This window comes from Ovis canadensis, chromosome 25 (genome assembly GCF_042477335.2).
Source record: "Ovis canadensis isolate MfBH-ARS-UI-01 breed Bighorn chromosome 25, ARS-UI_OviCan_v2, whole genome shotgun sequence".
Taxonomy (NCBI): Eukaryota; Metazoa; Chordata; class Mammalia; order Artiodactyla; family Bovidae; genus Ovis; species Ovis canadensis.
In genome coordinates, this window is record NC_091269.1 from 22,593,323 (window position 1) to 22,606,148 (window position 12,826).

Below are 12,826 nucleotides of genomic sequence, written 5' to 3' on the forward strand. Positions count from 1 at the left end.
GTGCGTGCTGAGTTGCTTCAGTTGTGTCCACTTCTTTGCGACACTATGGACTGTAGCCCAGCAGACTCCTCTGTCTTTGGGATTCTCTAGGCAAGAATACTGGAGTGGGTTGTCGTGCCCTCCTCTGGGGGATCTTCCCAACTCAAGAATTGAACCCAGGTCTCTTAACGTCTCCTGCATTCATAGGCAGGTTCTTTACCACTAGCACAACCTGGGAGAAACACAAGCTGGAATCAAGACTGCCGGGAGAAATCTCAATAACCTCAGATATGTAGATGACACCACCCTTATGGCAGAAAGTGAAGAGGAACTCAAAAGCCTCTTGATGAAAGTGAAAGAGGAGAGTGAAAAAGTTGGCTTAAAGCTCAACATTCACAAAATGAAAATCATGGCATCTGATTGAAAGTGAAAATCATCACTTCATGGGAAATAGATGGGGAAACAGTAGAAACAGTGTCAGACTTTATTTTTTTGGGCTCCAAAATCACTGCAGATTGTGACTGCAGCCATGAAATTAAAAGACGCTTACTCTTTGGAAGAAAAGTTATGACCAACCTAGATAGCATATTCAAAAGCAGAGACATTACTTTGCCAACTAAAGTCCGCCTAGTCAAGGGTATGGTTTTTCCTGTGGTCATGTATGGATGTGAGAGTTGGACTGTGAAGAAGGCTGAGCGCCGAAGAATTGATGCTTTTGAACTATGGTGTTGGAGAAGACTCTTGAGAGTCCCTTGGACTGCCAGGAGATACAACCAGTCCATTCTGAAGGAGATCAACCCTGGGATTTCTTTGGAAGGAATGATGCTAAAGCTGAAGCTCCAGTACTTTGGCCACCTCATGCGAAGAGTTGACTCATTTGAAAAGACTGTGATGCTGGGAGGGATTGGGGGCAGGAGGAGAAGGGGATGACCCAGGATGAGATGGCTGGATGGCATCACGGACTCGATGGACGTGAGTCTGGGTGAACTCCGGGAGTTGGTGATGGACAGGGAGGCCTGGCGTGCTGCGATTCATGGGGTCGCAAAGAGCCGGACACAACTGAGTGACTGAACTGAACTGAACAACCTGGGAAGCCCATTCGTATAGTGATATTAATCCAGTTGACATGAGTATATTGAACAGGTTGTCCTTTACCCATTACACTGTATTTCTTATGCCTTCATGACATATTTCCATTCTTTTGTCTGCAACCTGTTTGTATCCTTCTATCTAATGATGTATGTGTCTTATAAGCAACATGGAACTGGATTTTGATTTTTTTTATTCTAGTCTAAAATCTTTGACTTTTAAATACTGCATCTATCTATTTATATTTAATGTAATTCCTCATATATTAGGGATGAATAGTTCAATGCTGCCATCTTCCCTATCTATATCACATTCATTCCTATCTTTATTGCTTTCATTAAACCAATACTGTAGTATATTTTAATTTTAAAGCTCTCACATCTTGGCTCGTTAGTTAGATGTTCTTTAAATCTCTCTGCTTTATGATTACCGTAAGGAGTTTGATATGAATCCATGAGTTTTTAAAATTTAATACATTGAGCACTTTGCTACTTTCTGGAAACTCAAGGACCTGAAACTATTTTCATGCCTTTCATTCCCTCTTTGTCATGTATTTTAAGTCTTCATATATTTTAGATCACCAAAGAAATCATTGCTGTTTTTTATATCACTGTCACTTAAATTTAGCCACATATTTACTCTTCCATTGTTTTCATTTCTTTATGTGTGTCCTTGGGCTTTCTCGGAGGCTCAGTGATAAAGAATCACCGGCTAATGCAGAAGTTGTGGGTTCAGTCCCTGGTTTGGGAAGATTCCCTGGAGAAGAAAATGGCAACCGACTCCAGCATTCTTGCCTGGAAAATCCCACGGGTAGAGGAGCCTGGCAGACTATAGTCCATGGGGTCATAAAAGATCTGGACGTGACTTAGCAACTAAATAACAACAATAATGCATGTCCTTGCTTCCAGCTGGGATCATTTCCTTTACTGTGCATATACTGCAGGGAATTCTGTCCATTTTTATTTATTTGAGGATACCTTTTTAAACTTTTATTTTTGAGTGAAATTAAAATAATCGTATAATTTACAGGATGTTACCTTTTCCCCACTGTTTTTAAGATGTTGCTTTATTACCTCCTGGCATACATACACCATTTCTGTCACGCATGTTATCGCTTCCTTGAAGTGAAGGTCTTTTTTTCCCTCCATCTGTTTTTAAGAGATCTGATCTGTCTTTGTTGTTCAGCAGTTTGACTAAGATGAACCTGGGTGTGTTTTTTAGTTTGCTTCTCCAGTCTTTGAGATTGTATCTGAATGTGTAGTTTGATGTCCCTTGTCAATCACCTGAAAATTCTCATCAGTTGCTCTTCTAATATATAGCTTCTGTCTCATTTTTCCTTACTTACTTTTGTATACATCATTTATAGTTACAGGCTTTAAAATAATGATGATCCATATATTTAGGAAGATAAGAGGACATGGTGGATAATTTCAGAAGAGAACTGAAATGTAAAAAAAAAAAAAAAAACAGTCAACAGAAATTATAGAACTGATAAAATAACCAAAATTTAGAACACAAGAAATTTGAAAAGCAGATTAGACACAGTGGAAGGAAGGATTAATAAGTGGAAGATAGTTGTATAGAAAGTGTTCAGTCTAGAGCTAAATGGATGATGAAAAATATGCTTTCATTTAAAATTTGGGGCTTTTGGCTTTCCATTGAAATCAAATTTTTGTGAGCATTGAGTCTACACTCCTCATAGCTTTATCTGGTCTGAGCTGATGAAAGGGCTTCCTGTAAAGGGATGTGTCCCTCCTACTAGCAAGAGTACACGTCTCTCTTACTACATTCGTTACTGAGGCAGGCTGACTGCTATTTTGGTTTTTTTTACCCTTGCACTGCTTCACTCATTTACGTTACCTGGATGAACATGGGTTGGTAAGGGGAAAAGGTCGGGGAGGGACAAGCTAGGCAGATGAAATTCAGTTCAGTTCAGTTCAGTCGCTCAGTCATGTCTGACTCTTTGCGACCCCATGAATTGCAGCACACCAGGCCTCCTCGTCCATCACCAGCTCCTGGAGTCCACCCAGACCCATGTCCATTGAGTAGGTGATGCCATCCAGGCATCTCATCCTCTGTCATCCCCTTCTCCTCCTGCCCCCAATCCTTCCCAGCATCAGGGTCTTTTCCAATGAGTCAACTCTTTGCATGAGGTGGCCAAAGTATTGGAGTTTCAGCTTCAACATCAGTCCTTCCGTTGAACACCCAGGACTGATCTCCTTTAGGATGGACTGGTTGAATCTTCTTATAGTCCAAGGCAGATGAAGTAGCAGATGAAAAAGTACTTGCCCTGAGGGAGCTGGGCAAGTCTAGGGACTCAAATGAAGGCAGCAAGACAAGAGGACAAACGTGAGTAGGGTTGTTGTATTGAACCACTGAGTCTTGAAAAATATTTAGGATCTTGAATATCCTTACAGACCAAGTAGCTAAGAAGGACTATACTTATTTCACTGTTGCTTGATGGTATACAAATTTGGCCCCTCTGAATCCTCTGGTTGAAATAATCCATCATTATGTAAAAGTAAGTTGTTCACTCTAACTTCTTAGCCAGGTGGAAAAGCTATTGGTTTGGTATGATGAAACAGCACTGAATTAATCTTTATGCCTTTGTTTCCTCTCTGCCTTATAGCTGCAAGTGTCCGCTGCTTGGAAAAGTGTGGGAAGCTGACTTGGAAGCTTGTCGGTTGCTTATCCAGAGCTTGCAGCTCCAGGAGGCCAGGGGCAGCCTGTTTGCAGATGAGAGACAGACGGATGACTTAGGGGGAGGTACTTATACAATGGCTCTGGCCAGCCCCCCGAGGTCCCACCCTGAAGAGGAAAGGAAGACCCCTTTGCAAGCCTTTGAAGAGTGGACGGTGCACCTGACCCCCTCTCCTCACAGTGCTAGCAGTGAACAGAAAGAGGTCTGTCCATCCTCATAGGATTAAGGATTCTTACTCTGAGGGGGGCTTTGGGACCACACTCCAAATGAGAGCAGTTAATCCTGGGTGGGCTTCCCACTGAACCACCCAAACTCTTTAAAGTTTTAACAACTCCTAACATGATTTCAAAATGGTGTAGAAATTTTACAGAAGTTGTTTAATATATAGGAGAATGAAAAAAAACTTTTGGCATATTTAGTTCTATTTTTATTCTAATTTCATGGCTCCAGTCAGAATATATAAACTAATATATAATTACCGTATATATATAGCCCACAGTCTACATATCATATATCACATGTAGCTGTTGTCTGTATACATATTATATATGTTATCTATATTTAATTCTATATTTAGAATACATATATATCCTACAATATTTATTCATTAGAATCAAACAAATATATGTATATATTCCATTAACTGTTTTTGCCAAAGCAAGATCATAATGAATGTTAGAATTTGCTCTTTTCATTTAAAAAACCTAAGATATGGCCTGTGATATATGCATTAAAAATTAAAGTGTAGATTTATTCATTGCTTTACCCCAGGGCTGACCTAGATTCACAGAGATCTAAGTTCCCCACCCCTCCCCTCCCTGCTTCATTTCTCCTTTCTCTCCCTTCTCCTTGCTCACTTTCCCTTCTAGCCTTAATAAGATCCTTTCAACAAAAGGGCTCTAGGAATTTCTTTCCAGTTTCAGTGCCATGACAGGAGGCTTCAGAGCACTTTTCTGGCCAGATTCCCAGGTGTTCTGAATATTAAAAGAAAATAAAACCTTGGTGAAGCTGGAGGAGGGGCTTCCCAGGTGGTGTAGTAGTAAAGAATCCACCTGCCAGTGCAGGAGATACAAGAGACATGGGTTCGATCCCTGGGTGGGGAGGATCCCCCGGAGGAGGAAATGGCAATCCACTCCAGTGTTCTTGCCTGGAAAATTCCATGGGCAAAGGAGCCTGGCAAGCTGCAGTCCATGGGGTCACAAAGAGTTGGACACGACTGAGCGACTGAGAACGCACACCCAGATCTGGAGGAACGTGTCATTCCATGTCCATGTCTCACAGTTGACATTAGGTGTGCCACTGGGTCTTTGCCACTGCTCACCAGGGAACATGTCCATGTGGGTACCCCGCCCCTGTCCTGGCTGCAGGACCCTGGTTGTTAAGAGCACACACCCTCTGATGAGCTGTGCTTACAGTCAACGCCTTCTGGACTTGCCTGGATAATTGATACTCGATCACATATTTTCATTGAGCAACCTTATGAGAAAGCAAGCCGCTGTCATTGTCTGGAATCCTGCTGGCCTCACACAAGGAGCCTCTACACCGAGCTGTGGATGATCTCAACTCCTTTGTTAGCCGAGGCCCTGCAGGTGGAATCCCCTGAAAAGCCTGGCTGCCTTGCTTTTGGTTAGCATTGTTGAAAACCTGTGGCCTGTCTCAGTGGATCAGCTTCGAAGAATATTCTGATGCAAGGGGCACGCTGCCTGGTCATCTCCAGTTCTGTGTCCTTCATGTTCCATGTACTGTCCCTGCATTGCTTTCTGGGATTTAGTCCGAGAGGAAGGTGAGCATCTTTGGAACGCTTGAGCTTCCTTTCAGGAAAGGACAAAATTATAGAAACAGAAAACTGAACAGTTGTTGCCGGGGACTGGTGCGGAGGGGTGGGGATGAGGGGTTGGTGGGGGTGGGGGGAGGGGCACCGGTCACAAACAGCAACATGAAAGCGTTGGGGCTGGGGCGGCAGTGAGACAACTACTCTGCATCTTGAGTGTAGTAGCGGCTATGCAGCTGTGTGCACGCGCACATGCTAAGTCACGTCGATCGTGTCTGGCTCTTTGCAGTGCTATGGGCTGTCGCCCTCCAGGCTCCTCTGGCCATGGGATTCTCCAGGCAAGCATACTGGAGTGGGTTTTCACACCCTCCTCCAGGGGATCTTCCCAACATGGGGATTGAACTGCGTCTCTTACATCTTCTGCACTGGTAGGCAGGTTCTTTACCACTTGCCTCACCTGGGACGTCTCTGCATAACTGAGTGCCTATGTCTAAATTTATAATTTTACACCAAAATTTTTACTGCATGTAATGTTACAAAAGTGACTGTAATTTAAAAAATAATATCTCCCTATTTTAAAAGTGAGGCTTTCGCTGTTCGATTTGGTTGAGTTTGTCTCAAGGCTATTGGAAGGCAGTATAGCAGATGAGCAGAGCCGAGGCCGCTGGGCTGAATACAGACTGCATTTCCTCATCTGTTAAAAAAACAAAAACTGAGGACAATGAAAAATATCTTGTGAAAGAAGGTTGTGAAGATTTAAATAAAATAATGCATCTAAGCGTGAGTGACACATACACGGTGGAGACAGTGTAGTTGCTGAGTCGTGTCTGACTCTTTGCAGCCCCGTGGACTGCAGCCCACCAGGCTCCTCTGTCCGTGGGATTCTCCAGGCAAGAATGCTGGAGTGGGTAGCCATTCCCTTCTCCAGGGGACCTTCCTGACCCAGGGACTGAACCTGTGTCTCCTGCATTGCAGGCAGGTTCTTTACCATCTGAGCCAGCAGGGAAGCCTTGACACGTGGTACAGGCTTAACTCATAGTTGTGTGTGTGTGTATCACTCTTTATGGCAGTCACCACAATCTCTAAGACCTTTTTAAAATAGTATACTCTGCTTCTTTTATTGACAGAAAAGAGAGCAATGAATCCGTAGAAGATATTCCAGTAAGAAAGGTTTAGTAAAGGGACAGTCTTGTTTGTATTTGGATGAAGGCTTCTAAGCTCCTGAAAGTTGGAACAATAACCAAGGGTCTCATTCAGAGGAAGGTGCTTTTTTTTCCTGCCTTGGTCTCCAGGGACTCACTGGATTCTGGCTTCTCGTGTATTTATCCTGAGGCCATGGTGTCTGTTTGCTTGGCAGCACTGAGTTGCTTTTGCTGTGGAACTCCCTGCTGGATGGCTGGGTCTGGCCACCCCTGGCTTCTCTCTTGAAACCTGGTGCCCTGAAGGCAGTCAATTACTTTCTAACCTAAATCTCCCATGAAAAATTGCTGACTTCTTCTGGAGGTCCACAGGGAGATGGATTTTCAAAGCCTTCCCTGTGCTTATCTGCCCCACGTGGGTACGTGCATTTCGGTTGCACCGGTTCTCACAAGTACTTTGTCATTAATTAGAGATTTTGCTGTGTTTAGGGTCCCACCGGGCTTCTCAGCACCATTTCCCCCATTTTACAACTGGGCCCATTAAGGCACAGTAATTTGCTCTGGGCTTTGTTACCTAGGAAGTTGGCCACAGGGCGAAGGGCCAATTTTCACTTGCGCTTCCTCGATGGTAAGAGCCCTCTTCTTTTTCAGCTTCATGACAGCTCTCCTGCAAGTGTTGCCTCAGCCTCTGGAAACAATCAGCTGCTGTTGGCCCTGCTTTATAGACATTACAGAAATTGCATGGGGGCCAGACAGAAGCTGGGGAAATCAGTGAGCCAGCTTCCTCCACTCTGAAGTTGCTCTTTTGTACTTGTTGTTCTGGCCATTATACCTGCGTAATTCTCTTTCCTGTCTGCAGCCTGTCCTGCTGGGGTGCTTTCTGTTTTTACTACAAAGTGGGCTTCCCTCCTGCGAGTTCCCCTGGACAGCATCACTCTCCCTGCCTTTTGCCTCCAGCTGCTTCCTTTCCCAGCCAGGAGCTGCTCAAACAGGCTCAAAGAGGCTAAAAAAGGCCCAGCAGCTTTGAGCATCTCACACAGGATTTGAGTAGCCAGGGTGTTAAGATGTCTGCAGTAAAGGGCATTAGCAGTAAGATACAGGGTAACTTTATGCTGTTAGTTTCTGTTTTGTGATTGAAATCTAGTTGGCTTACAGTTTTCGTTATTATTGTTGTGGTTGTGGTTTAGTCTCCAAGTTGTAGCCGACTCTTTGTGACACCATGGACTGTAGCCCGCCAGGCTCCTCTGTCCATGGGATTTCTCAGGCAAGAAAACTGGAGTGGGTTGCCATGCGCTCCTCCAGGGGATCTTCCCAACCCACAGATGGAACCCAGCAGGTCTCTTGCATTGCAGTGGATTCTTCACCATCTAACCCACCAGGGAAGCCCTTTCGTTATCGTATAGGTCTCCAAAAATGATTGCCAATGTCTCCCAATGTCATTTTATTCCATTTCACATGAAAGGAAAGCTGAAGAAACCAATATGTGGTGAAGTGTGTCCTCACCATCTTAAACTGATTTATAATTCTAGAAACATCTGTGGTGGTTGAAGGGCTTATTCTCCAGTCCTGGCAGATGCAACTTTGCTTCTCTGTCTTTCCCATCACTTCCTGGCTCCCCTGAGCTCTCAGTAGGGCAGCAGCCTCACCAGTGAAGCAAGGTAAACAGAGCAGGGCCTGAACTACATGTCCTCTTTTTTTGTATTTGTATTTTTAATTGGAGAATAATTGCTTTACAATGTTGTAAAGCATTGTATGGTTTCTGCCATACATCGCCATGAATCAGCCATACGTTACATACGTCTCCTCGTCTTTGAACCTCCCTCCCACCCCGCACCCCATCTCACCCCTCCACGCTGTCCCAGAGCAGCTGGTTGAGCTCCCTGTGTTATGCAGCAACTTCCCACTGGCTCTGCTTTACACATGGTGATGCAGATGTCTCAGTGCCTCTCTCTCCACTCGCCCCAGCCTCTCCTGCCTCCACTGGGTCAAGTGTGTTCTCTATGTCAGTGTCTCTATTCCTGCCCTGCAAATAGCTTCAGCAGTACCATCTTTCTACATCCCATATATATGCATTAATATACAATAGTTGTCTTTCTTTTTTGACTTACTTTGTATAACCGGCTCTAGCATCCACCTCACTTAGAACAGACTCAAATGCGTTCTTTTTTATGTAACAGTCCATTGTATATATGTACAACTTCTTTATCCGTTCACATATGTACAACTTCTTTATCCGTTCACATGCACTTGGTAGCTCCTCTCACTTGAAATTTGTGAGACAACCCCCCGGGTAGAATGCTTACTTAATCGTTAGCTGCTTTTTCTCTTTCTGTTAAGGCCTTTGAGGAGAAAGCAGAAAACTTGGCAATTTAGTATTTTGTGTTGCAAACCCAACCTCCTTACCTCCAAGAGGAGAGCAGTAGAAGCAATTAGGTTGCCATGAGGATTGGTAATTGATTGATTGATTTAAGAGCCAGAGAATTGTAAAAAATGATATATGTGCATTGAAATTTTTAAGTTTATCTACTAATTTTTACTACTTATAAGACCAAGGCTTGGCACACGTTTGTACAGGTTTTCCTGACTGGATTTTCCCATGGCTCTTCTTGAGAAACCTCACCAATAATGCATCATCAACAAATTTCCAGTTAGTGTTTCTTTAAAGAGGCTTGGAAATTTCTAGAACACTTACAAAACAGTCCTCAGTCCCTCCCTGCTTAAATATTATTGAGTTTTCCCAAGATTTGCAACATGGTTTAGATGGGAGACAGGAACTCCTCTTCTTTCCCACTAATATTTCATTGCTTTACATAGTATTTATTTAAATTATGTCATTAGAATTTTAAGTACGGCTGGCACCGAAAGGTTTAGAAGAAACTCCGTCAGTAGGATGGGAAGTTGGCAGGCTGACCGGCACCACCCTGGCCCTGGCCTTGGCCCCTGGCTTCAGGGGAGGGCGCCGAGCCCCAGACACCTGTCAGGTGGGAGGAGGGGGCTTCTAGGCCACCATTTAACCGGTTCCTGCCGCTTCTCTCAGTTAATTGATGTTATTTGCCTGCCAGCCTCCTGCCCAAGGAGAGGAAGTGGATGCCTCTGATCTGCCTGCTCTCCCTGCTTTTGGAAAATTACGGAACCACTCTCTTCGCTCCAGGGCCTAACTGTGGCGCCTCTTCTACTAATTAAAAATAGTTCTGTGCTTCTGAGGAAAACTACCTCGGGGCCTTCGGAGCCTCCTTCACCTTGGAAATTCCTTGTCACTGACTGATGAACACTTGAGGGGTTGAGAGAGGCCGGTCACAGGCTGGGTGGTGAGGACGGGTACGCTTGTACACAGTTTCCTTTGAGAAACTGAGAGATTTTGAATCCAGGCTTTTACATCTCTGCAAAGTGTACTAATGCTCTGTTCAAAGCAGTGATTCTAGTCATGTCATAGTTGCATAACCCACAGAAAAACATTTAGAAATTCAAAACAATTTTAATCTAAGATGAACACAAATGGAAGCTGGCATTTGAGTCTGAGCTCCTTGTATTTCAGTACTTCTTAGCGACAGGCGGCTGGCAGGGCTTCCCAGGTGATGCAGTTGGCAAAGAACCCACCTGCCAATGCAGGAGACACAGGCTTGATTCCCCGGGTGGGAAGAGTCCCTGGAGAAGGAAATGGTAACCCACTCCAGTATTCTTACCTGGGAAATCCCATGGGCAGCGGAGCCTGGAAGGTTACAGTCCATGGGGTCCCAAAGGGCTGGACATGACCAAGCACGCACGTACACGCACACACACGCAGGACACATCCCCTGAAAGGCAATCCCCCCACAGGTGTTCTGTCTTCATTTTCTCACGCAGAAGGACCTTAGAGGTTATGCTGCCATCACCAGAATCTGGTCTTGTGTTAACCAGATTGTTTAGGTATTCACTGATGCTATCAATCTCATTTACAAATAGATTTTTCCTCCAAAGGTTCCAGTACAGTTTGGCCTTATGCAACATTGGTGTGTCAAAGGAAGCAGACCAGAGTAGGAAATAGGGCTTTCTAAAGCTTGCCTTTCATGTGAGCTAGAAACCACAGGCCAATGAGCATACATGAATTACCAGGCCACTTCTTCTTTCAGCCATATCTTTTGTTCTATTAATGGTTCTATTTGGAACTCATTTCTTAGTGTCTTCTTTGAAATAAGCATGCAGATTTGTCATTTCATTGCTTTGGTTGCTAAGTCGTGTCTGACTCTTTTGTGACCCCATGGACTATAGCCCACCAGGCTCCTCTGTCCATGGGATTCTCCAGGCAAGAATACTGGAGTGGGTTGCCATTTCCTTCTCCAGGGGATATTCCCCCGACTCAGTGTGCAGATACTTGAAGACAATTAATTGACGATTCAGCTCGTTCTGATCTGCTGCTGCTGCTGCTGCTAAGTTGCTTCATTCGTGTCCGACTCTGTGCGACCCCATAGACGGCAGCCCACCAGGCTCCCCCGTCCCTGGGATTCTCCAGGCAAGAATACTGGAGTGGGTTGCCATTTCCTTCTCCAATGCATGAAAGTGAAAAGTGAAAGTGAAGTCACTCAGTCGTGTCCGACTCTTAGTGACCCCATGGACTGCAGCCCACCAGGCTCCTCCATCCATGGGATTTTCCAGGCAAGCGTCCTGGAGTGGGGTGCCATTGCCTTCTCTGTTGTTCTGACCTAAAGACAGACATCTAAATATTTCAGATGCTTTCCTTACCACCAACAATATCTGGATGCTTTTAAAAGAAATACCCACTTGCTCAAGGTGTAACCATATAGTCTGTATATTTGGGTGAATACATGTGTCTTATGGAGTAGTAACGATGTACCGTTAGTGACATACCATGAGCCTCTCTGCTTGCTGGCATTACATAACGACTGCAGAACTCAGCATTTATGTGAAAACACAAATACTTACAAAATCGATTTCAAATAGATTGTGAAAGATATCCTTTGTGGTATTGGACAGCAGTTCGAGGTAAATATTCTTTACGTGATCAATAGAAAAAGGAAAACCATATAGCATTTCTGGAATGTATTTGCCAAGCTTGTATTTTGGAAAACAGCCCAAAGGAACATATTTAAGGCTGTGATTTTAATACTGAACTAAGGAAATGCTTTAATGCATCAGCTAAGCTCATGGATGGTGGTAATCACATCTGGTTTACCTCAAGCTATAGGAGAAGGGATGAAACTTAAGAACGGAACAAACATCATGAGGCTCAAGATCCATCTTGGTTTGTAAGGATGCATGTGTGCAGGGCAGGATTTTTAATTGATTCTGAAACATAAGTACTGCTGTGGCTCAGCAGTCCATAAATGCAGGTACTCTGTCACCTGTCCTTTCTTTGTGATGTAGCCTGTGACTTTCACCGCAGGAATTAGATATTTTTATGGGTAGGCCTCTATTGCTGTTGCCTTACTACATGCCAGGGAAAGTAGGGATCTGAGTAGGCTGGTAGGGCAGAGAGGGGGCTGTCCAAGTCAGAGGCCTTCCCTGTTAGCACAGGTCCTGGCCACGAACTGTGGGAAATATTGATGGCTAATTTTTTCTTTTTTTCTAAATTGAAGTATAGCTGATTTAAAGTGTTTCAGTCAATAGGTAACACTACTGTGTGTAAGACAGATGGCCAGTGGGAAGATGCTGAATAACACAGGGGGCTCAGGTCCGCGCTCTGTGATGAACTAAAGGGGTGGGATGGGGTGCATGGGAAGGAGGCTCAAGAGGGAGGGGATATACGCATACATATGTATAATTCATGTTTTATACAGCAGAAACTAACGTAACATTGTAAAACAATTATAGGCCAGTTTAAAAAGCGATTCCATTAGATACATATGTTTTTTCAGGTTCTTTTCCATTATAAATCATTACAAGAATATAAATATGAATATGGTTCCCTGTGCTATACATTAGGTCCTTATTGTGCATCTTGTATATAGTAGTGTATATATGTTAATCCCAAAGTGAAAGTAAAGGTCGCTCAGTCGTGTCTTGACTGTTTGCGACCCCATGGTCTATACAGTCCATGGGATTCTCCAGGCCAGAATACTAGAGTGGGTAGCCTTTCCCTTCTCCAGGGGATCTTCCCAACTCAGGGATTGAACCCAGGTCTCCCGCATTGCAGGTGGATTCTTTACCCGC

The 12,826-nt window shown here is 44.2% G+C and overlaps 1 protein-coding gene across 6 annotated transcripts in view; it reads left to right on the top strand.

The window, feature by feature from the left end:
* DISC1 (DISC1 scaffold protein) overlaps window positions 1-12,826 on the top strand; it is a 488,958-nt gene that overhangs the window by 451,586 nt on the left and 24,546 nt on the right. For all 6 annotated transcript variants that reach the window (XR_011253159.1, XM_069572613.1, XM_069572615.1 and 3 more), the window contains one exon: window positions 3,698-3,971. Coding sequence is in view for 5 of the 6 variants with exons in the window: in XM_069572613.1 (XP_069428714.1) it covers window positions 3,698-3,971 (274 nt within the window). In the remaining variant the exon portion in view is untranslated. Of the gene's footprint in view, window positions 1-3,697; window positions 3,972-12,826 lie in introns of those variants that run through there.